The sequence below is a fragment of the Arachis stenosperma genome, chromosome 3 (genome assembly GCF_014773155.1).
Source record: "Arachis stenosperma cultivar V10309 chromosome 3, arast.V10309.gnm1.PFL2, whole genome shotgun sequence".
Classification (NCBI taxonomy): domain Eukaryota; kingdom Viridiplantae; phylum Streptophyta; class Magnoliopsida; order Fabales; family Fabaceae; genus Arachis; species Arachis stenosperma.
Genome location: NC_080379.1, coordinates 45,893,433 through 45,919,889, shown reverse-complemented (window position 1 = coordinate 45,919,889; position 26,457 = coordinate 45,893,433). Strand labels below are relative to the sequence as shown.

The window sequence follows — 26,457 nt, the reverse complement described above, 5'->3', positions numbered from 1 at the left end:
GGCCAAGATCAAGGATGGATGACTCCCATAATTAACTACCTCAAATCAGAGATAATCCCTACAGATAAGCAGGAGGCAAAGAGGTTAAAACAGGAGGCACAGTATTACACCATCATAAACAACATTCTATACAAGAGAGGAATTTTGACACCTCTACTAAAATGTGTACCGACCTCTAACACAAAAGAGGTATTGGAAGAGATACACAGTGGCGCCTGTGGGAACCATCTCGGAGCACAAGCCCTTGCTAAAAAAGTACTCCGAGCCGGATTCTTTTAGCCGACTTTGCAAAAAGAAGCCATCGAGTACGTTAAGACGTGTCCACCATGTCAGAAACATGCTAACTTCCATGTCGCCCCACTAGAGGAGCTCATCAGCATGACATCACCTTGGCCATTAGCAAAGTGGGGACTCGAACTTCTCGGGCCCTTCCCCCAAGGGTCAGGACAGGTTAAGTTCCTCATTGTAGGGGTAGATTATTTCACAAAATGGATAGAGGCAGAGCCCTTAGCCAATGCCACGACCCAAATAAGTCAAAAATTCCTATATAGGAACCTTATCACGAGGTTTAGGGTTCCTTACTCCATCACCACAGACAATGGCACTCAATTCACAGATGCAGGCTTTAAAAAATTGGTAGCCGACTTGAAGATAAAGCACCAATTCACATCCGTGGAACACCCGCAGGCTAATGGACAAGCAGAAGCTGCCAATAAAGTCATACTAGTCGGGTTAAAACGGAGGCTGCAGGACGCAAAGAGAGCCTGGGCTGAAGAGCTCCCACAAGTCCTATGGGCATATCGGACAACTCCACACTCCACCACAAAGGAATCACCCTTCCGATTGGCTTATGGAATGGAGGCTATGATACCGGTAGAAGTTGAAGAAGGATCTCCCAGAACGATCCTCTACAGCGAAGAAGCTAACTCCCGACTACAAAGGGAAGAGCTCGACCTACTCTTAGAAGTCTGAGAAAGAGCTCGGATCAGAGAAGAAGTACTAAAACGCCGCATGGCCTTAAGATACAATCAAAAGGTAGTACAGCGAAGCTTTGCCAACAATGACCTCATCCTAATCCGAAATGATATCGGAACAAGTCGATTCAGAGAGGGAAAGCTAGCAGCTAATTGGAAAGGACCCTACTGTATCACAGAGGTACTGAGAAAGGGTTACTACAAAGTGTCCGAACTCGAGGGCTGAGAGCTACCGAGATCATGGCACGCCTGCAACCTAAGAAGGTATTATAGTTAAAAGGTAATAAAAGATCTTAGGACAAAGGTGCACGCTTTTTTCTAAAAAAGGTTTTTTAATGAGGCACCAAGCCAAGATCTACAAAATTACCTAGGGTAAGCACCCACATGTATATATTTTGCATATTTTCTATTTTTGAATAAAGTTCTTCAGATTTTCTACAAATTCTCTTTATCAAGATGCATTATTCTGAAAATGCAAAATTCATCGCCCGATTATAAATCTACAGATCGGCAAAAGTGAAAACCAAATTCACTGCCCGACGTGATCGACAAAGAATGAAAACCGAATTCATCAAAGATCGACCAAGCGAGGATCAAACTCTACAAAATCGGCAAAAGATGAAAAGCGATAAAAACAGAATAATGCAAGAAGTTATAAAAAGCAATCCATAAATAGAGGCCTGACGAGGTCTGAAACAAAAATGGATTGCTAAGAAATAACTTGGAATGGACCGACGCAAAAGAAGTCGGACCAGATCAAAGCGACAAAAAGTTATAAAAAGTAATCCCTTAAAAAGAGGCCTAGCCAGCCCTAAAAAGTAGATTACTAGAAATAACTTCCAAAGGGACCGACATGAAGAAGTCGGACTAAAGCTACAAAAAGTTATAAAAAGTAATCCTTAAAAAGAGACCTGACAAGGTCCAAATAAAATGGATTACTAGAAATAACTTCCAAAGGGACCGGCATGAAGAAGTCGGACTAAAGCTACAAAATGTTATAAAAAGTAATCCGTAAAAAGAGACCTAACAAGGTTCAAATAAAACGGATTACTAGAAATAACTTCCAAAGGGACCGACATGAAGAAGTCGGACTAAAGCTACAAAAACTTATAAAAAGTAATTCGTAAAAAGAAACCTGATAAGGTCCAAATAAAACGGATTACTAAAAATAACTTCGAAGGGACTGATACGACGAAGTCAGCCGAGAAAGCTACAAAAGTTATACAAAGTAATCCATAAAAAGAGACCGGACAAGCTCCAAATAAAATGGATTACTCAAAATAACTTGGGGCAGACCGACATGAAGAAATCAACCTGAGGTGACCAAAAGCGACAGAGTTATAAAAAGTAAACCCAAGGAATTACTAGAAATAACTCAAGAAAAGAACAACTAAGAGAATCAACTAATAGAAGGCGTGCGTCAAAAGTGAGACAACTCGACCTGAAAGACCACGACCTTGCCAAAATCCATTTACAAAGTGTTCTATCAAAGAATACTCAAAAGAAAAGAACTAGCCTTAAAAGGGATACTTCAAACATGTGACAAAGCACAAAGACAATCAAAAGAGGTCGGACAATAAACACTCTGAAGATTCCTGAAAAGTGCTAAAGAAAGCTGCAGGCAAGCATATCACAAAGAAACAAGGCCATTGCCATAAAACAAGACTCAAGAGGCCGCTTGAAGCCGACCCCAAGAGCAAGAGAAACTATTTTTGTTTTTCAAAACAAAGTTGCTAAAACAGCAACTGGAGTATCCAGAGTCAAAGATCACAAACTTACAAAATAAAGAGTTCAAAAGCCCACAAAGACCGGCTATACACAAATACGTCAGAGAAATTATAGAGGATCCAAAGACTTCCCAGTAGCATCATCTCAGAGAGAAGGATGGCGAGTCTGAAGGGGAATTGCGTCTACCGTCCCGTCATCCCGGTTCAAAATCTGGACGTCTGGATCAGATTCCGGCTAACTGGCTTCAACTACCGGAGTTGAGGAAGGCGGGATAATAGAGGCTTTGGCAGAAGAAACTGGAGGAGGGACGACATCATCATCATTATCGAGGTCATCAGGAACAATCTTACCATCTTTTACAATGTTGTTCAAACTAAAAAGGGTAAGGTCGAGCTCGGGCGCAAGAACTCGGACTTGATCCTTCAAATTCTCATAAGCAGCATTCACACTACTTACAAGATGACCATGGAGCTTGGCATAGTCAGCTCGAGCAGATTCTAAACTCTTCCGGAACTCTACCATCTCTCTATAGGTCCGGACATAGCTATCCTTGTGCTTCTGGGCCATCTCCTCAGACAGATCCGCCAGGGCCTTAGCCGCTGTAGCCCAAACCTTTTCACCCTTCAACTCTTTCTCCAGTTTCGCCACCTTTTTTTCGAGCTCCTCCTTCAACTTATTAATCCTATCATACTCTGACTTGGCCTCCTCCATGAAAGCCTTAGTGGCATGAACATGAAAATCTTGAGCAGTCTGGAACAAGGCCGCTCCCATGTGCGCCATTTTAACACTATTTCGGGTAATAAATTCCAGATGGTGAAGGATGGATACATCATCCGTAGGCATAATACCGTAAGGAGCAATTTGTTGATCAACAAAACTCACGGCATCAAAATCGGGGACATTCAAATTAAAGGGCTCAGCAGTTCTCGGCTTTTTAGGAGAAGGGCCGGCAACAGACGGGGAGGCAGCACTGGAGGTCGGCAGAGGAGGAATAGATGAGGCCAGCCGGACATTAGGAGTCGGGATGATCTATTTGGTCCAGAAGCATCCGAGGTCGACCTCTTCAAAAAAACCCTAGACGACCCCTCCTCGGGAACCTTGGCCGAGAGGTTTAGGGCCGCAGTTGCCTTCTTCGCCTTTTTAAAGGCCTTCATAGCATCATTATTTTTAACCATCTCTGAAAATATGAAACAAAGAAACCAAGTTATAAATCGAAAAGAAAAGAGATAAACTCAACAAAATAGAGCAACACAACAGATACAAAAAAGTTGACCACTACCCAACTTAGCTCGGAGAAGTGAATGATCTCCTAGAAATTTCTTGGTATCGAGATGGGGAGGCTGCCCCCAGTTCTCTTCCAACACAGTTACAAAGACTTGTTCGACCTCATCCAACATCTCCCAGGAATATCTAGATACCACTACATTTTGTTGCCACTCCAAAGGAAAAGCAGGTTCATCATTCTCATCCAGAAAAAAGGGACGAGCACCTTCAACAGTTCGGACCTTGAAAAAATAGTTCTTAAAATCACGGAAGGATTCATCATACATGGAAAAAACCTTTTTTCCCTGGGAAGCTCGGAAGGAAACCCAGGTGGCCTTCTTCTTAACCACACCAGGCTTTGTCAGAACAAAGAGGTAAAAGAAGAGGGATTGAGAAGGTTGGACACCCAATTCATGACACAGAAATTGGAAGATTTTTATGAAACCCTAGGAATTGGGATGGAGTTGGGACGGAGCCACATTACAAGACCACAACAGGTTGGTCTCAAAAAGAGTAAAAGGAAGGGTAATATTCATCTGACTAAAAAAGAAGTCATACGCATAGAAAAAAAGGCAATCTCCAGCACAAGTAGAAAAATAAACTCTCTCTTCAGAAGTAGGGGATACAAGCTCATAGTTCTTCTCATAACTACCATTACTACAAATCCTATGAAATTTTCTAAGTTGCTCACAAAATTCAGAGTCAACCAGCGAAATACATAAAAGAACCATAGAATCTACCCAATCGGCCATGCTAGCAGGAACTTGGGAGGATGTCTCGACAATATTCTTACGGGAAGACATGGATCAACTATTCCTACAAAAGAAAAAAAGGGGGTTACTAATCAAACAGCTCGGGCAAAGTGAGGAAGAACAGCTCAGACAAAAAACTACAACATACAGAATATCAGAAAAAGCAAAAAAGGAAACCTCAGGACACAACCCAAAGTCCTGGGGCATCATTTGGAGGCAGTAATAGAGTACGAACTACAGCCTACGATCAGACGTCTCCCAGCAAAGAGAATAACCTTCTTCTCAAAACAAAGCGACACTCCGAAAAGAACTTTTATAAACCAGAAAAACTATCAAAATCACCTTTCTACAAAGAAAAATATTATACAAATGTATGCCAAAAAAGCAAGCTTTTTTAGAATCAAGAAAACTCATCATTCCAAAAGCAAGGAAACCGAAGATACAAGCAGAAACGGTAGCTACATGCAAAACCCTAAAAGCGTCACCTATCAAGAAATGCGGCAGATTCAACGAAGAGACTCTCAGAGCACACATTATAGCAGCAATCAGATGCAACAAAAACAGAGAAAAGATTCAAACTTTCCATCACAAATGCAAGCAAGATCAAAGCTTTTCATGACCAAACAGAACTTTAAAAGGAAAGAGCGTAAAAAAGGGAGAAAAAGAAAAACCAACTTGTTAAAGAAGAAGGAGATGACAAAAGAAGCAACGAAGAAGCTGCGAAGCATGAAGACGGAAGAACTTGAGAAACGAAAGGGTAAAGCGCCAACAGCCAGAGAAGGAGAAGCGAAGAGAGAAAAAACTGAAGCTTTGAAAATTCAAAAGATACGAAGAGGGAAGCAGAAGAAACGGCAAAAGAGGAGTTAAATGAGTCTTTAAAAACCCTCGCATGTTTCCAAGAAAAGGCACGGAGAACAAAACACACGTACCATTAAAAGAGGAGAGAGGAAAAATGTTCCGCATTCAAGCTACAAAATAAAAAGCTCTACGACGAGTTTGACAAAATGCTCGAGCTCGACTTTCCCAAATAAAAGACCAAAGTCTAGCAAAAAGACACGATCTCAAGGGAAAGACCGAGCTCAAAGCAGGGGCACTGTTCATACCTGGAGTTGAGCTGTACGACCCGGGATGATCGACGACAAATCGACCGACCTGTTCAGACCAGGACTATCCAACTTCGTTACGAAAGAGGTCGGCCAAACCGCTACGGAGGCCCAATAAGTCCCAAAAAAGAGGAACACGACCCAAATCTAAAGGCAGCCCGAAGCCTAGAAAGATGAAGGCGGCTCCCTTAAAGATAAGATAACTTCACTCAAAGATAAGATAAGATAACTATCTTATCCCAAAGAAAGATCATTCTACACCATTATAAATACACTGGAGCACCCAGGTATAACTCATACTCTGATTCTACAAAAAATCTGCTTAATACCCTTGCTAACTTAAGCATCGGAGTCCCTTATAGGTACCACCACCCTCCGGTGACGAAGGATCAGCACCACCACCAAGTCCAACAAAGTCGGACACGGCGGCTCCGGCCACCATCATCAAGTCGGACTCAACAGCACCGACCAGTACAAAAGATCTCGTCCGAGATCGACCTACAGTTTCAGATAACCCTCGAAACAGGTACCAAAATGTCAGTGTTTTAATCTTTCGGATACTAATTTGGTCGTTACCTCTTGCTATTTAGATTATTTTTTCAAACGTAGTATATTTGTTGGGAGTCATTTTGTCATTGATATCTTTTAAGTATTATTCTATTAAAATTAGTTTTTTGAATACCAAAATAAGTATTTATTCTAAATATAAAGTAGTAAATGTAATTTTCACACTTAAAAATTCAATAAATAACTATGACTAAAAATAGTACATCATATTTATATTTTGATCAAGATCAAAGTTATTTTCCTTTTTAAGAAAATAATCAAGGTTAGTTCTCTTATACTTTAATTGCACAAACCTAGAAAATATCTAGTGGTCCTACATATATTTAAAAATCAAAATAAATAAATTTATGTACGATGTGGTAACTGATATAGTGATATGACAACAATGTCTTATGGTTGAGGATGAGGAACAATTCATGAATAGAAACAGAAACAACATAAGAAATTAAGCAGTTCCAAAAATTCAATGGCATGTATTAAGCTAGGTATAGCTACCACTTAAGAGGATTAGGTTTAGGATTGGTTTTAGGATGAGGATGAGGTTTGCCACGTTTGTTACACGACTATAGCTTGATGGCTTTTTATATATATATATATATATATATATATATATATATATATATAAATCCATATCCATATTTTTTTATCAATGTGTTAATCTTAATGTTATTTTTTTTACAATATTTTTTTTTGTAAATTAAAGATTAATTTATTATAAATTAAAATTTTATTTAAAAATTTATTATTTATTAATAAATTATTGATATACAAAATAAAATTTAAATTTTCGATATTTAAATAAATTAATAAATTAATTATTCAACTAATTTAAATTGATTAATCTTAATGTTGTTAATGGGAATTTTTATATTCCTTGTTCCATTGGGCCCTCGTTACCCATTTTATTGATATGGATATATAAAATGGATTATTCACTTATTATCGGTTATATATTGATTATGTTAAGTGGACATTAAAATTGATTATTAAAATTAATTATTAATATAAAATATATATTAAAATATAAATATATATTAAAAATAAATTAAATATATATATATTTATACATAAATATATTAATAATTAATTTTAATATATAAAACTATAAATAACATTTTTAATTTTATATGCGTTTCTAAATCTTAAAAGATTGAACGAAGGTGCTAAGAAACACAGAAGGGATTCGTTTCAATACCAAACATTTTCTCTCACCTAAAGCATCCCACTCATCTTTAAATTATAACTAAAAAGTCTAAAACTTCGGTCCCCATATTCCCACATTCCCAGTAATTTAAGTAATCTTATATTAGAATTGATTTTTCTTTTCTTAAAAAAATCATATACAGATGTTGTCTTATAAAAAATTTTAGGAATCAATATTTTTATTAAAATTTAATCAATAATTATTCAATAAAAAAATAAGTAATTTTATATTATTAAATATAATTTTATATTATTAAAAATATTAATAATAATTAATTAATAATTACAAATCATAAAATTTGCTTAGCTCTTAGTACTCTTGGTTGTCTTATTATCATCGTGAAGTTTCAAGTCAAGCTAGTTAATACATGTGATGATTCTCCTTCTCCCCCACCATTATTTTTTGTTTAATTTGTATGACTTCAATTAAGTAATAAGATGTGGAAGGTCGTTGTTATAATATATCTAGAAAATTATTAAATAATATAATATATAAATATATTTTATATTAATTTATTTTCAACCGGCGTTTACCAAAAAATGTATATATTTTCAACCGGTGAATTTTTCTAGCATTGATTCAATAGTTGGTCTCTATTGTTTATCTATTTCTGTATGAATCACTGCAGAAGGGAAGTGTGATTGATGAGCCAAAAATTCATCTTATTTTAACTAAATGTTGAATTTTCGATCCATATAAATTTTGAATATAAAAAAATTTAATTAAAATTTTGACTCAACTATTTCACTCAATACTGAAAATCAGATCAAATACGTCGATAATTTTGATTTGATTAATCGAAAATTAATGACCAAATCGGTCTGCTTCAAAGTAAAAATTATTTAGTAATGACATGTCAAAAATTAAAAAATCAATAAAAAATCCATTAATTAATTGAACCGAAACGATTTTTAATGATTAATTGTCTTAAAAAAATAAACGACAAAAAAGGAATTTTTAAAAAAAATTATTTTTAAACTTTTAACTTCACCAATTTGATAACCTATTCGATTTTCCGAACCTTGGGATCAATCATCCTACTCAATGATGGATATTCATGTGGGAGAAGAAAACATTAATCCCAGACCCAAAATACAGTAAGACAACATCTATCTAGAAGCTAAGGCCTTTATTTAATTTTATTTTATCCATATAGGCTTCTAATTTCTAAATTATTGAAACGTAAACATCATGTTTTGCAAACAGTCATCATCTGTATATTTATACTTGGAAGTAATATTAATCTTTATTCCGTCGTCTATAATTAATAATGCTAACAAACATATAGATATATATGATATCGAAGATATCGAAAAAATTTCAAGTGTACCGAAAATATCGGTGTTCTAGTTATTTTAACCGTTGATTTCAATTAATATATATTATATATATTTTTTATAATTCAAATCGGTTAAAACAACTGAAACATTGGTATTTTCAGTATACTTGAAATTCATTTATAATATCACATATGTTAATGATTAAACTATGAATGTATACAACCTGCTAGGACCATACCAGCGTCATATTTCAATGAAGTATATTGAAAATAATTGATTGCGGATTTGTAGGTTGAATGTAGATATCAATCATATACATCATTATGAAATAAAAACTATATGAAACGTACCACCAACTTGGTTGAAAGATTAGTCATTATAATTATAATTATATATGGCATTTTAATTATAATTCATCATCATCGTCATAAAGTAACATGCATATGCGTATTCTAATCATGATGTGAAAAGGATATATTGTTGTATCATCAAATTAAATAAAAGTCGTCTTTCCCATCCACCATGCATTTCCTAATAAAATTAATAAAAAATTTGTTATGCTTTAATCATTCAGCATATATATCACAATTACCTGTATGGCTGTATGTCCATTGAAAATGATTCTTGATATTTAAGGTAAGTCTGTTATCCATTGAAAATTCTTACATAATGAGTTTTTTTCTTTTTTTTTTTTGTTGTTGTCTTTTTTATAAAAATATATATGATTCACTATCATGCATAAAAGCGAAAACACAAAACAAACTTATTGCATAAAACTTATATAATAAAAGTAAGATATGCTTTGATGGAACGTTATTAAAAATTTAAATCTAACAGCGTAGAGATATAGTCTAATTAGTTATGGGTTGACACAAGGCTTTTTAAGGGTAAAATATATTTTTTATTTATAAATTATTTTAAAAATTTTAAAAATATATTTAATATTTAATTTATTATAATTTTATTTTAATATTTAAATAAGTTTTAATTCTAATATTCATGTTAATTTTTTAACGGTTAATATATGGACAATTTATTTATTTTAAATTTTTTTATTATTATTATTATTGTTTATACCTAACTCAAAGCATAAGTTAGACCCAAAAGTAGAAAATAGCCCAAAAGACAGTTCTCCATAACGACCTCTCGGCAGGTCGGACAAAAGCGCTGCAAAGTAATAACTCTCACCCCTGAAAGAGTTATAACTAACCCCTAATTTCTCTCCCCACTTCGTGTAGAGAGATCTCAACAACCCCTAGATAAAGAGGCGGTTATCCACCATCAATAGTGAAACTACACCAACGGTGGTTATTGACTCATCACCTATAAATACCCTGACACTCTCAGATATATTCAAGATCCAATACACTATAGATCTACTTATACACTTGCTAACTTAGGCATCGGAGTGTTTTGCAGGTACCACCCCCTTCTCCTTTTCGAACAACTCGGACGACGGCCATTCAACCTAGGCTAAGTTGGGAACTACCTCACTAAAGAACTTGGACCTCACGTACAAGTCCAAACTCGATCTAGTTTCAGGTAAACCCCGAAACATTGGCGCCGTTGCAAGAGAACTGAAAATCGGCATTCCATGGCAGACGATCACCCTGAGAACGGATGTATAACGTCCAAATCAGAACCAGAGTACCAAGATGTAGTTGACAACGACCAAGCCCTCGTGGTACCTCTTTCAAGAACTCAGGAACCACATGGGAAAGACATATAGGGTATTCCTCCTCATAGAAGAATCCCTTCTGAAGTTCATCATTCGGAAGGTGAATGCCAATCCCATTCCGCCGATCTTATGGGGCTACATCATGGACATCATGGCAGACTCGAACAACTAGAGCAAAAACGAGAGGCAAAAAGAAACCTGAAGAGAGAAATTAGACGATGGAGGGAGCTGGAAGAAAAGCTCTCAAAGTTAGAATCTGACCTTCAGAGCAAGAATTCACACATAACTCAGGAAGACACCCCAATAGGAGGGGAAGATCTTTTCATTGAAGACATCATGCGGGATAGGCTTCCTAGAAACTTTAAAAGCCCAGACATAAGTCTTTACGATGGGACTTATCAATTCGAGGCACCACCTAAGCAATTTCAAAAGTTGGATGTATCTGGCCGACGCCTCAGACGTGACTTGTTGTAAAGCTTTTCCGACGACTCTAACTAAGTCGACCATGAAGTGGTTTGACAGCTTACCCCCAAGGTTGATCACTAGCTTTAACGACCTTGCAAAAAAATTTCTCACACGATTCTCAATTCAAAAGGATAAGGCCAAGCATGCACCCAGCCTACTCGGAGTCAAGCAGGAAGTTAGAGAATTCCTCAGAGATTATATGGAAAGATTCAACAAGGTATGCTTGGAGGTCCAAAACTTACCCACAGAGGCGGTAATAATGGGGCTGGTCAATGGTCTCTGGGAGGGACCTTTTTCCCAGTCTATCTCAAAAAGGCATCTGATAAACAACTACTTTACGGTTTATTTTGTATTGAATTGAGTGAATTTTATCAACTATTCTTACACTTATTCATGTAAATTGCATGTTTTTAAGTTTCCTTCCGAATTTGTGCTATGATTGAAAACATGCTTCATTGGCCTTAAAAATTGCTAATTTGTAATATTCTCTTATTACCATTCGATGTCGTGATATGTGCATTAAGTGTTTTCAGGTTTTATAGGGGAGGAATGGCTTAGAGGATGGAAAGGATGCATGCAAAAGTGGAAGGAACACAAGAATTTGGAGATTTGAGAAGCTGCATCCGACGCGCACACATGGACGACGCGTACGTGTGACTGGTGCAGCAGATAAATGACGCGCATGCGTGGATGACGCGTATTCGTGACCAGGAATTCATTTAGCGACGCGTACGCATGACAAGCGTTACGTGCCTCAGTTACGAGAAAATGCTGGGGACGATTTCTGGGTTGCTTTTGACTTAATTTCAGGCCTGAAAATGAGGACAAGAGGATGCAGAATGAAGCTGGAAGATTCATTCATTCACTTTTCATTCATTCACACTTTAGGTTTTATATGTAGGTTTCTAGAGAGAGGGGCTCTCTCCTCTCTCTAGGTTTTAGGGTTTTTAGTTTTATTTCTTCTCAAATTCAGATTTCCATCTTGCTTTAATTTAGTTTTTTCTTACTTTTATTTGTTCTAGCTCTTTAGTTGTCTACTTCTCTTATTGATTCTTTTATTTTGCTAATTTAGTTTATGAGTTCATGTGTTACTTTCAATTTTCATTAATGCAATTTATGTTTCATATTGTTCAATTGCTTTGTTACTGTTATTTTTTTGCTTTGGTTAGTCTTAGAATTTCCTATGTCTTGTCAATTTTCTATGTTTTTATTTTATGCCTTCCAAGTGTTTGATAAAATGCTTGTGTGGATTTTAATTTAGATTCTTATGTTCTTGACTTGGATTGATTAATTAGAGACTCTTGAGTTATCAAAATTCTTTTGTTGGTTGGTAATTGAAGGTTGCTAGTTGGCTTGAGCCTCACAAAATCTAGTCTTTGATTAGGACTTGTGAACTTAAATCGATTTTGCTCGCTTGACTTTCCTTCATTTGTTAGAGGATAACAAAGTGAAATCAATTTACATTTACCATCACAATTGACGATGATAATAAAGATAGGACTTCTAATTCTCTTTCCTTGCTAAAAGCTTTCTTAGTTGTTAGTTTATTTTTTTACCATTTTACTTTCTTGTTTCTTATTACAAAACCAAAAAATATACTTTTCTATAGCCAATAATAAACTACACTTCCCTGCCATTATTTTGAGAGACGATCCGAAGTTTAAATACTTCGGTTAATTTTATTGGATTTGCTTAAATGACAAACAATTTAAACATTGATCGAGGATAATTTGTTGGTTTAGAACTATACTTGTAACACGATATTTTTTGTAAAATTCTTTACCGACAATTTTCCTCTGTCAGCATCTGACTTCTTTGAATGATGTGCAAGAATAAGCTAAAAGTACATTAACATGGAAGAAAACGCCAGGCTACGAGAACCTAATTGGCGATTAGGGCATCCTTATCAAGCACGAGAAAAAGGAAAAAGAGCCCAAGAAGAAAGAAGAACTTAGCTTGGAGAAACCAAGGAGATATCACAACTACACCCCACTACGAGTTTCCCTCGTGGATATCTACAGAGAAATTTGTCATACTGAAAAGTCCCCCCGGCGTCCGATTAAAAATAAAAAGGTAGGAAGCCGTACTGAGTATTGCAAATACCATAAGTTGTATGGACACTCTATAAATGACTGTTACGACTTGAAAAATATGATAGAAAAACTGGCCAGAGAAAGTCAGTTGGATAAGTATCTTATAGAAAGGTCGGACAGCCATGGAAAGAGAAAAGAGATTATAAAGACATCGGTCAAAGAGGCCAGCTCCCACAAACTCCAGAATAGTATGTCCACATGATAGCAGGTAGATTTGCCGACGGAGGACTAAGTAAGTTATCTCGAAAGAGACACTTAAAAGAAGTTTTTCAAGTCGAAGAAGAAACTGCCAACCTCCCAACTATCTCTTTTACAAAAGAGGACTCGCAAGGAATTGTACCCGGGCATGATAACCCCGTTGTAATCACTATGATACTTGATAATGCAAATCTACACAAGACTTTGGTGGACCAAGGAAGTTCAGCCGACATTTTGTTTAAGCAGCTTTCGATAAACTGGGATTGGAAGAGAAGGACCTAAAATCCTACTCGGATTCCTTCTTTGGGTTGGGAGATATTCCTATTAGACCGATGGGCTTCATTTCCTTATATACCACTTTTGGAAACGGATTGAAGTCTAAAACCTTGAACATTGACTACATTGTTGTTTATATAGCTTCAGCCTACAATGCCCTAATAGGCAGGACGACCCTAAATCGACTAGGGGTAGTTGTCTCCACTCCTCACCTTTGCATGAAATTTCCAACACATAAAAGAATTGCTACCATCAAGGGGGATCAAAAGCTGGTAAGAAAATGTTACAATGAAAGCTTGAATCTACGGGGTAAAGGTAAAGAAGTTAATTCGATTGAGCTTGGAGGAATTCGAGAAAGAGATGATCTTCAACCATAATCTGAAGGGAAGACAGAAGAAGTACAAATCAGAGAAGAAGTTGGAAATCTACTAACATAGGAGTAAATATGAGGGTAGATTTGAAATGTTAGGTCCTATAAAAAGGACCAATATTCACAAAAGATATACAAAAGAATACAAAATTTAAAATTTTCATAAAAGGTTGACGAGAGATTTATTGTTGATCTAGAATTAATCAAAATATAGGTTCTCTTTGTTGCAAGCATAGCCTATACCAACTAACAATCCTTTCAATCAAAGTTTATATCTTTCAAACACAAAACATAAACTGAGACTAATGAAACCTCGTGTCGTTCTCCTTAGGAATGCAATGGAAGGGTTACACTTTTGGTTGTGAGGAAAAGGGGTTTTGCAATCAAAGAACGAAAGATTAAAAGAGCTAAGATATAAAGAACTAAGAAATGATCAAAATTGATATTAATGCAAGTCTTAAGGAAATAAGATCAAAACTAGTGAAAATGCAAAGATATGTATAAAAGATCCTTGACTTGGGAGTGAGACTCAAGGAATCCTATCATCGTCATAACCACAACTATGATAATTATGATGAGTCAATCTCGCTTAGTTAACCCCTAACATCGAGGAGTAAGTCAAGCAAGCATAATTGACCTTAATCCATAAGTCCTAGCTAACTTACCAAATTAATTGGTAAAAAACTAGCGTCAATGGAAACAAGAGTCAACTAACTACCAAGAATTACCACTAAATGTCAGACATTATGACTCTAGTATCCTAGGAACTCAAATCCCAAGCCAAGGTGTGAAAATCTACTCAAAATTACCAAGTGGCATTTTCACAAACACTTGGTGAGAATAAAACCAAAACATAGAAAAATGCAAAGAAAAATGAAAACTATAACCAAACTATTCACAATATCAACAGTTAACATTCAATCAAACATAAAGAAAGCACAAAACAATAAATTCATCCATCAAAACTTCAAGAAACCAAAATTGCATATATAAACAAAGTAACTTGAACTATAAGAAAATAAAAACAAAAGTAGTGAAATTAAAAGAGGAAATTAAGAGTACTTACAAAAGAGTTGATCAACCTAAGATGAAAACTTGAAACTATAAAATGCTATATTGGAAATGAAAAATGAAATAAAACCGTAAGAGAGCATTCTAACTACACTACTCCTACTCCTAAAATTATGTTCTAAGTCCTAATGAAAGCTTCCTTTGATATGTCTTCATTCCCCCTTCATATAGCACTTCAAAACCAGCTGTAGCCTTCTGAAATTGGGCTAGAAAAGCCCCAAAATCACGAGCCATGTGACTTTTTAATGAAGTCATGCACAGGGACTTGTGCGTACGCACAGGGTTGTGCGTATGCACAGGGTTGTGCATAGGCACACTTGCTGATTTCTATACTTGTGTGTGGGTACAGGTGCTGATTTTGACCTTTGTGTGTGGGCATAGAAGGTGAGCGTGGGCACACTCTGAAATGCTTTTCTCCTTTGTTTTCTTCATGTTTTCTCCCTTTTTGCATGCTTTCTTCCACTTCTACCAAACCATTCTTGCCTCTAGGACCTGAAATCACTCAACAAACATATCACGGCATCGAATGAAATAAAAGTAGAATTAAAATCACTAATTTAAGCATAAAAATGCATGTTTTCACATTTAGGATCAATTTAAGGAGAAAACATAAAAGTATGCTATTTAAGTGAATAAGTGTGAGTTTATATGATGAAATCCACTTAAATCAAGTTAAAAGATATCATTAAATATGGATTCATCAAAGGTCCCACAAACTGGGCCTTGAGGAAACACTACATAGGCCCTAGGAGGGGGTTATGATCATCAGCAACAGAGGATGTAGGTTCAATAGAGGGAGTCAGTAAGGTCTCCTCGGTTGGAACAACCACTGGTTGAGGGAAAGAACTCGGCATGGCCTCCTCGGATGGGACGACCTCCAGTTGAGAGGACTCTACCCAGGGCTCCCTCGAAGTCTTCAGATCGGACATATTATTGTCACCTTCTTGGGGAGGAGGGACGATCTTTCCATCGACCACGAACATGTCCAGATTAAGAGGATAAAGGTCCAAATCGGGAGTAATAACCCGAATTGATTCTTCACGTTCTCAAACACCTCCCCTGTGCCCTCTGCAACCGACTCCTCCAAGTCGGCATAATCATCTTTAAATCGCCTTACCTTCTCCTTCAGATCAATGTTCTCCCCATAAACTCAGACATAGTTTTCTTCAGCCTTTTTTAGCAACCCTTTGTCCATAGCACAAGAGGCTGAGGATTGTTTTTCATTTTCCCGAGTTTTAAGGAGGTCGGATTCCATCTTCAACTTCTCCTCCTCCAATTCCTTTTTTGCTTCACGAAGAGAAGCCACCTCGGCTTGTAGGGCGTCCAAAGAATGTTGAGTAACATTTAAAGGAGACCTCTCTAACTCTTTCAGCAATGTGGAGTAGACCCCAACTGTCCAAATCCCACCTCGGATTAAGACCTTGAGGTGTTTTTGATAGAAACATTATCCATATCAATGAAGCTATAGGGAAGGATGCGTTTCTCACAAAATCTCACCCTGTCGAATACGGTGTCATAATGTTGGCACCACCCGATTCCGAGGTCTTTTTCTTTTTGGCGCTTATCTCCAAGAAGGGGGAAACATGAGGAGTAGAAATAAAAGGAGGAGAAGGATGAGAAGGAGGAGAAGGAAGATGGTTTACCGATTTGGTGTGAGAAGAAGTGTCTGAATTAGACTTTGTCTGGGAAGGGTTATCCAACTTCCCTGATTCCTGCAACTGAGCAGCTCAAGCTCGGGCGTTCCTTTTGGCCTTTTGGGCTTTTTGATAAGCCTTGGAACCACTCTTCATTTTCTTTGCATGAGAACATGAAAGATCAAGATACAAGTCAGAACAGCAAACAATTATTTACAAATGTTAGTAAAAGCTACCTAGCTTGGTACGGACATAACTCGGCGTTTCGAGGAAGACCTTATTTGTATCAAGGATTAGTGCCCGTGTAAACCCCGCTAAAATCGGTAAATAATTAGTCAATAATTTAAATTTTAATTAGAAAAATAAAAAATACAAAACTAATATCAAAATAGGATAGAGCTCGTCAAAACAAGAATTTTGATACCAATTTTAAAATTTTGGCCCAAAATCGGACCGGAAGGGCTGAACCGGGGCCTAAACTGGGCCCGTGGGTCCAACCGGACCCAAACACTTAAAGGAGACAGCAGCTCCTTCTTCCCCCATTTCATGCAACGATACCAAATAGATTGGGGGAGGGAAGAAGATCTCTCAAACCCTCATCAATCTTTGATCCACCATAACTCTTCTGTCCGAGCTCCGATCGCCGCACCATTCACGGTGACGCGCTCAGCGCGTCAAGCTCTATATTCCTGTCGGATCAATTTCACCGGTAAGCTCCATTTTGTGTTTCAGATTCTCTACCCCTTTTCTTACGGTGAAATCAAACCCTTGTAATAAAATGTTGCCCAATTTGGTGTTTTAGGTTCGATTTAGCTTCCGAAACTTATTGGGCTCGAGTTACTACGCATATGGGTGTGGTAAGGATCACTTAAACCCTAGTCAATTTTGAATTCTTGATGAAAAAATCTGAATTTGGATATGTATCTGAATTAGGGGTGAATAGAGTCATATATAGGCATTAGAATTGAAAAGTGAGTATTTAGAGGCTTATTGGTGATCAAGGCTTAGTTTGTGGCTGGTTTATTTGAGCTTGGAGGGGCTGTGTTCTAGCTTGTGAGGCTGCCTTGGATTGAATAAAGCGATCGGCCAAGGTATGGTTTAAGTTTTGCGCGTTTAACATTTAAGGTGTTGTGAAAACTTAGGCTAGAAGAACCATATGTTAAGTTGAATTGGTTAATTGCATTTAATGATTAGTCTTGTGAAGTTGTTGAATAAATTGTGGATGAACATGTGTTGGAATTTATGAGGTGTTGAAGTTATTAAATGTGTGCTCTTAAAATTGAGCTAGTGTTAGAAATTATGAGCATGAGTTGTTGGTATTGAATTTGTGTTCTTGAGACCATTAATGAAGAGTTGATATATGCTAATGGAATTTAATTGATATGTGTTGATAAAAGGGTTGATATATGTGATGAATGGTTAGTATATGGGAAGAGTTAATATATGTAAATGAGTGATTGTTTATATATGTGATGTATGTTGATATATATTGGTCGTTAAGGCTTGCTGGATTAGTTGAAGGTAAATTGGATGTGGATGTTAATGAAATAGGCTTGATGTGCTAGTAATGTATTGGTTTGATGGTAAGGAGCTCGAAATTGGTGAAAATGAGGTTTGGAAGCAAATTGGTAAAAAGTGAATTTTGGTGAACTTTGGAAGTCCATAACTTACTCCTCAAATTTTTGATGGAATTAAGATTTGTTTCAAATGAAAGATGGTCTTACAAGCTTTTAAACGATACCAATTTTGTGAAAAATGGAACTTTGTAGAGAAAGTTATGGACGACAGAAGTTTGGTGTATAAAACTGTGTTACAGGGTAATAAAAACTGGTTGTAGCAGCTTTCTGGGCATTCTGCCAATTTTGAAAAAACGTCCATCCATGCATACGCTTGGCCCATGCGTACGCATGGCGTGGCATTTTGACGATGGATGCACGAGAAGCCATGCGTGCGTGTGTGTGTATGATTACGCGTACGCATGATTCACGCGTACGCGTGACTTGCTGTTCACTCCACGCGTGCGCGTGGCCTACGCGCACGCGTGACCACTGCCTGCTGCAAAACCGGATTTTGGCTGTTTTAAACCCAATTTCCACTTCTAAACCTCCATTTTCTTCTTTTTAAGACTTAAAGTATAGTACTAAGTCCAGTAGATAAATGAAGCTAGGAAAATAAGATAACTTAGAGGTGAAGTAAGAGATAAATGGTGGCTTATATGAAGAAGATAAGAATATTAAAGAAGTTTAATGCCAAGGCTTGATAATTGATGATGTATTGATAATGAAAAAGAAATGGCTTATGAATGATGATATCTGAGATACGAGTTTTCCTGGGTAAGAACCATGGCTTGCCACCACGTGTTCCAGGTTGAATCTCGATACTCTGTTGACCCTACATCCTAAGGGTGACTGGGCATGTATAAATTCCTGGGTATGGATAGCTTCCATTGAGTGATTTGAATGATAATTGATTGTGAAATCTATGCATAGACTCTTGGGGATGCACGACGGGGTTAGTCTAAGGTTTTCGGACTTGTCGGGTTGGCTGGATAACCGACAGATGAGTCTCATCAGCTATAGGACAGGCATGCATCATGTGCACTTCTTTGTTTTGATTTCTATGCATTTTTTGGGTTTGTCTAATTGAATATATACCCTCTACTATCTGTTATATTTGCTACTTGCACTATCTGCTTATTACCTGTGCGTGAACTTGTTTGGTTGTTTGTCTCTGCTAAATTTTGGATGATAGAGGGATGGAGGAAAGAGTGAAATGGTTTGGAATTATGTTAGGTTTAAAAACTGAGTAAGTTCAGGAATATTTAGCTTGCCTACTTCTATTTATGGCTTCTGTTTTAGAAATTAAGTTTGATAACTGAATGACAGAGTTCTAGGATTGCCTCTGGCATTTCCAGGACCTTATTTATTATACGCGTGGCACCTTTACCATGCTGAGAACCTCCGGTTCTCACCCCATATTGTGTTGTTATTTTTCAGATGCAGGTTGAGAGGCTCCTCGCTAGGCGTCTGGATCTTTGAAGCGAAGTAGTTCCTGGGTGTATTTTTGGGTTTCAGTTTATATATATGTATATGTGTGTTTAGCTTACTCTCCAAGTAACTTGTGTATGCTGCTCCTCATAGAGGTTGAGGGAGAGATATGAGCTTATCTTGGTATTTTGGTGTATTTTGGGATACCTATATATATATATATATATATATATATATATATATATATATATATATATATATATATATATATATATATCATCTTCTTGGGATACCTATGTATATATATATATATATATATATATATATATATATATATATATATATATATTCATCTTCCGGCCAGCCTTGGCTTTGCAGGCTGAGTCAGGGGCTAGTTATGCTATTTTTTGGCTTTCCGTTCCTCTTTTGTTTGTCTTTATCAATACCTTTTAGGTTTCTTAGCATGCAAGTAATCCTATTCCTTGAGCGTTGCGCTTTTCATTTTGTGATTTTTGTTTACCCGTTTTTCAAGGCTTCTAGTGTATCACTTCCTTCCACTATTATATGTAAATATTTTTCGTATAGAGGTCCGTAACACCACGCTACCTCTGTTTCTACGACTTCAGCGTAAAACAATGAGTAGTAGGGTGTTACATTATGGTATCAGAGCATTTTGTTCCTATAGAGCCTGATGATGGACTGGTTTTGCTTCTGTACATTCTCTGTGTATGTGTTATATGCTAGTAGGATATCTAACTGATATTTGTGGCATAAATATTCATGAGCATGCATTTGGCACTTAAAGCACTGGACTTGCGATATTAAGACTGATCAACTTGATATCACTTGTTTGGTGTGTATAGAGACCAGATGTCTACTCGCGGATGCGGACGCGGACGAGGTAGAGGCAGAATAGACGATGCTATGCCTGAAGCGTCAGGGAATACTCCTAACCCAGTAGACTTCATGGCTGCTTTAGGCAATATGGCAGCAACAATGCAAGCGACAGCTGAAGCCTTGGGAAATCAAATTAATAATGGAAACAATGGCAATAATGGTGATAATGGTCCAATGTCGCTCTCTTCCTTCTTGAAGGTTCACCCTCCGACTTTCAGAGGAACCTCAATCCTACTGATGCTGATAACTGGATACAGGCTATTGAGCAGGCATTACATGCTTAGCAGGTTCCTGATGAACAGTGAGTTGTGTTTGGAACCTACCAGCTGCATGGTGAAGCTTAGCATTGGTGGTAGGGTATGAGGCGCATTCTGCAGCCTGGCGGGATTGTGATATCTTGAGAGTTGTTTTCCGAGGAATTCTATAAGAAGTATTTCCCCAACTCAGTTAGAAATGTGAAAAACTTGAATTACTTCAGCTGAAACAGGGTCAGATGACCATCACTGAGTACACAAGTAAATTTGAGGAATTGTGCCGCTTTTCACACATCTGTCAGGGAACTCGTGAGGACTTTGCTGAGTGGAAGTGCATAAAGTATGAAGGAGGCCTTTGGAGTGACATTCAGAGCTTTGTAGCACCTATGGAGATTCGGGTGTTCTCTGAACTTGTGAATAAGAGCAGGGTGGCTAAGGATTTTGTCAGAAGGGCAGCAGCAGAAAAAGGGAGTATGAGGATGCCATTCCAGAGGACCATAGGGAGGAATTTTGCACTTAGGGGCAGACAGTTTAAGCATGGCGGCTTTGTCCCTCAAAACAATCAGGGACAAGGCAACTTCAAGAGGCCTAATACCAATGCTAATCAGGGAAGGAGACAGGGGAAGCAGCCACAGAAGGATATGAGTTGCCACAGATATGGGAAGTATCATTCAGGGCCATGCAGGTTTGAGATCGGAGTCTGTTATTCCTGTGGACAGCCTGGACACTTGGCTAACAGTTGCCCAGAGAAGAAGAGGTATGAGACAGGCTGAGTGCAGCAACCAAGAAGAGTATAGACTACTTCTTTAGTAGGCGCTGAGGGGTCAGAGACATTGATCAGAGGTAAATGTGAGATGGCGGTTAAAACTTTGAATGCTTTGTTTGATTCTGGAGCTACACACTCTTTTATTGCATTTGAGAAGGCTGATGAGTTAGGATTGAAAATAGTATTCCTGGGGTATGATTTAAAGGTGTATAATGCCACCCACGAGGCTCTGGTGACTAGGTTAGGGTGCCCCCAAGTTCCTTTTCGAATACAATAGGGTGATTTTGTGCATAACTTAATGAGCAAAGGAGGTTCACTTTCCCAAGTCTCATTACCAAACAACTTGGCATTCAGCTTCATGATAGCTCCTAAATATTGAGCAACTTGCTCTCCAGTCACATCTTCATCCTCTTCAGAGGAAGAATAGTCTTCAGAGCTCATGAATGGCAAAAGGAGAATTAATGGAATCTCTATGGTCTCTATATGAGCCTCAGATTCCTTTGGATCCTTAATAGGAAACTCCTTCTTGCTTGAGGGACGTCCCAGGAGGTCTTCCTCACTAGGATTTTCGTCCTCCTCCTCCTTTGTGCATTCGGCCATATTGATTATATCAATGGCCTTGCACTCTCCTTTTGGATTCTCTTCTGTATTGCTTGGGAGAATACTGAGAGGAGTTTCAATGACTTTCTTACTCAGCTGGCCCACTTGTGCCTCCAGATTTCTAATGGAGGATCTTGTTTCACTCATGAAACTGAAAGTGGCCTTTGACAGATCAGAGACTAGATTGGCTAAATTAGAAGTGTTTTGTTCAGAATTCTCTGTCTGTTGCTGAGAAGATGATGGGAAAGGCTTGCTATTGCTCAGCCTATTGCATCCACCATTGTTAAAGCCTTGTTGAGGCTTTTGTTGATCATTCCATGAGAAATTTGGATGATTTCTCCATGATGAGTTATAGGTGTTTCCATAAGGTTCACCCATGTAATTAACCTCTGCCATGGCAGGGTTCTCAGGATCATAAGCTTCTTCAGAAGCTGCCTCTTTAGTACTGTTGGATGCATGTTGCCATCCATTCAGATTTTGAGAGATCATGTTGATCTGCTGAGTCAGCACTTTGTTCTGAGCCAATATGGCATTCAGAGCATCAATTTCAAGAACTCCTTTCTTCTGAAGTATCCCATTATTCACGGAATTCCTCTTAGAAGTGTACATGAATTGGTTGTTTGCAACCATATCAATGAGTTCTTGAGCCTCTTCAGGCATTTTCTTTTGGTGAATAGATCCACCTGCAGAATGGTCCAATGACATTTTCGAAAATTCAGATAGACCATAATAGAATATATCTAATATGGTCCATTCTGAAAACATGTCAGATGGACATCTTTTGGTCAGCTGCTTGTATCTTTCCCAAGCTTCATAGAGGGATTCACCATCTTTTTGTTTGAAGTTTTGAACATCCACTCTCATCTTGCTCAGCTTTTGAGGAGGAAAGAATTTATCCAAGAAGGCTGTGACCAGCTTATCCCAGGAGTCCAGGTGTAATACCCGGTCTAACCGAAATTAATTAAATAATGAGTTAAGTAGGAGCGAATATGGTTGGAAGATTTGGCAATTGGAATTTGATGATTTCAATATGATATTTGGATTCAGTGAATTTTTCTGAGTCGGAAGACATAGTTTCCTGTGTAAAAGCGCGCAGTAGAATTTTGACCGGCAGTACCAGCTGAGACCTGTCTGGTACGGCAGCTGAGAAAATTAATTATGAGTAAATAAGATTAAGAAATGAGGAATTATAATTAGGGGAGGTAGAAATATTTGAAGTGCGATTTAGAGCGCTAATCTTAAAGGTTTTGGTCCAAAATTGGGCCAACGGATAAAAATAAGTGAACTGGGCCTAAGTGGGCCCAAGACCCAACATATATAAACATTAGTTATGAGCATTTCAGCTCATTTTACCCTAAAAAGAAGGGTTGGGGCGCTGAATTAAGAAGAGAGAAGAGAAGAGAGAAAACCTAACTCTCTTTGATCTTCAAACCACCATAACTTGAGCTACGGAGCTCCGATTGACGAGCCGTTTGCGGCCACGCGTCGCTCTTCTCATCCTCTACAATTCTATCTAAGTTTTGTGGTGAGTATTCCATTTATCTCTGCCCAGTTTTCGAAATTCCCCACTGTTACACGTTTTTGGGAAGTTAGTGTTGAAATCTTGTGATTTTGGGTGTTTAGGGATACTCCAACATGGATTCTAAGTGGGTTCTATCCCTAATTCATATGGGCTGAGGTAAGAAGTGCTCAAACCCTCGTGATTTATCATCTTTATGAGCCCTAGGTTGATGTATGTATGTGATATTGGTTATGTTAGTGTATTTGGTGATTTTGATGCACAATTGGGAGGTTGGTATTGCTTGTGGACCTTTGGTGAGGCTTGGAGCTAAGGGTGGTGGAGACTTCCATAGAAGAGGCTCAATTGATTTGGCTACAAGAGGTACGGTTTAAGTTTCATTTAAGTACCGTGTGTGTGATGAGAATTCCTAGGCTAGATGCCCCTAGGATTAAGTTTGGATTGTGTAAATGGTTGATGCTAATATGCATAGTTGGTATGTAATGTGAATTGATGATTGGGTTGAGAATTGTGTGGCCTTGTATGCTTGGTGTATTGAAAATTTGAAGTATTGGATAATGAGTATTAATTTGTGGTTATGCATTTAAATTGTGAAATTGGGCCGGAGGCCGTAAATTTTGGGCCGGAGGCCGGAAAGAGGTAAGGGAGGTAAGTTGATGTGTGCATTGTATGATGACACAGTGATTGGATGAATTTCATATAATGAATATGCGAATGATTGGGTTGATTGTTGAATAATGAGGTTTGAGGAGTTGAAGGGTGAAATTATGTAGATGAAGTATGTTTGGTTTTGGGTTGAGAAATATTATGTGGTCATATATGTGATTATGATTATTGATGTCTTGATGGTATGGTGATGCATGAGAGGTATATATGTTGTGATATATGCTTGAGGGATGATTAAGGTTGATTTGTGGGTGAAACCACGTGATAGTGATTATGATATGATTATGTATAATGATGGTTGATTGGAAATAGTATTGTTGGAAATTGAGATGAGGAAGGATGTATGACATGTTATTATGTTTGTAATTTAGCCATTTGCTTGAAATGGGTAAAGATGGTTATATGATGGTTTTGCGATTCGTGGTAAAGTGTTAATGTATGAGTTGAGGAGGCTTGATGTTGATTTTGGGTATATTTTGATTGGTTTCAAAAAGGGTTGAAATTGGCATGTTTTGGTTGATTTTGAAAAGAGTTGAAAATGGCTTGTTTTGAAAATGGCATATTGTAGTTTTGTATGAAAATATGGTGTTTGGGCATACTTTGATGGGACATAACTTGGACTACGGATCTTTTTTTTGTACCAAATCTATTTAGAAATGAAATTGGATCCGGGATGTCCATGCCGTTCGAAGAACGGGTGAAAAACGATTTAAAATGAGGAAGTTATGTCCGTTGGAAGATTGGGGTTTAAATCTGTGAATTCTGCAGTTTTTAACTTAGAAAATTTTTAGCAGAATGACCCCTTGCGCGTGGGCGCACTTGGCGCGTACGCGCCGTTCTTCCAAAAAGTGCCATCCACGCGTGCGCGTGATGTGCGCGGGCGCGCCGATTGTGCTGCACCCAATGCCCAGCCATTTTCCAGAGAGTTATGCCAGGACTGTGCCAGTGTTGTGCCTGGGGCACGAGAACACCCGCGCGTACGCGTGGTTGACGCGTACGCGTGGTTGACGCGTGCGCGTCGATTGGCAAGTTTGTAATCCACGCGTTAGCGTGCATGACGCTTGCGCGTCGATGAGTTTTTAAGGCCATCCGCGCGTGCGCGTGGAGTGCGCGTACGCGTGGCCCTGCTTTCATGCCAAAGTTGATTTTTGAGTTCTAAGAGCCAAATCTCATACTTTTAAGCCTCCGATCTCACCCCTTATGTATTAAATCATTATGATATGCCTATCAATGAGAAAAGAGTTAGGGGATGTGGTAACTTGCGAGTGAAGCAAGGGGAAAAGTTATGATCAATGATGATCAACGATGAGTATATGAGATATGGAGGATGACGGTGGGAGTATGATGAGCGGATAATTTGTATGCTTTTTGGCATTGTTTTTAGTATATTTTTAGTATGATCTAGTTAGTTTTTAGTATATTTTTATTAGTTTTTAGTTAAAATTCACTTTTCTGGACTTTACTATGAGTTTGTGTGTTTTTCTGTGATTTCAGGTATTTTCTGGCTGAAATTGAGGGATCTGAGCAAAAATCTGATCCAGAGACTCAAAAGGACTGCAGATGCTGTTGGATTCTGACCTCCCTGCACTCGAAGTGGATTTTCTGGAGCTACAGAAGCCCAATTGGCGCGCTCTCAACTGCGTTGGAAAGTAGACATCCTGGGCTTTCCAGCAATATATAATAGTCCATACTTTGCCCAAGATTTGATGGCCCAAACCGGCGTTCAAAGTCACCTCAAGAAATTCCAGCGTTAAACGCCGGAACTGGCACCTAATTGGGAGTTAAACGCCCAAACTGGCACTAAAGCTGGCGTTTAACTCCAAGGAGAGTCTCTACACGAAATTGCTTCATTGCTCAGCCCAAGCACACACCAAGTGGGCCCGGAAGTGGATTTTTCTGTAATTTACTCATCTATGTACTAGTTTTCTATAAGTAGGACCTTTTACTATTGTATTAGGGAGATCTTTTGATCATGTTTTGATGATTGAACCCTCTTTGGGAGACTGGCCATTCGGCCATGCCTAGACCTTGTTCTTATGTATTTTCAACGGTGGAGTTTCTACACACCATAGATTAAGGTGTGGAGCTCTGCTGTACCTCGAGTATTAATGC

The 26,457-nt window shown here is 37.9% G+C and overlaps 1 protein-coding gene and 1 non-coding gene across 2 annotated transcripts; both read left to right on the top strand.

The window, feature by feature from the left end:
- Window positions 1-20,567: 20,567 nt before the first annotated feature.
- Window positions 20,568-21,567, top strand: LOC130966031 (uncharacterized). Its single transcript, XM_057890784.1, has 2 exons — window positions 20,568-20,897; window positions 21,028-21,567. The coding sequence occupies exons 1-2, from the start codon at window positions 20,568-20,570 to the stop codon at window positions 21,565-21,567; spliced, it is 870 nt and encodes a 289-aa protein (XP_057746767.1).
- A 1,351-nt stretch (window positions 21,568-22,918) lies between these two features.
- Window positions 22,919-23,027, top strand: LOC130972135 (small nucleolar RNA R71). The gene has a single exon (XR_009083331.1). It is a non-coding gene; the product is annotated as a small nucleolar RNA R71 (small nucleolar RNA).
- The last annotated feature ends 3,430 nt before the right edge of the window (window positions 23,028-26,457 follow it).

Bases quoted from the DNA above. Each gene is read 5' to 3' on its own strand.
- LOC130966031 (XM_057890784.1), top strand. From the start codon at position 20,568: ATGCCTGAAGCGTCAGGGAATACTCCTAACCCAGTAGACTTCATGGCT. The intron at 20,898-21,027 runs GTATGAGGCGCA...CAGCTGAAACAG, and splicing joins AGCTTAGCATTGGTGGTAGG to GGTCAGATGACCATCACTGA.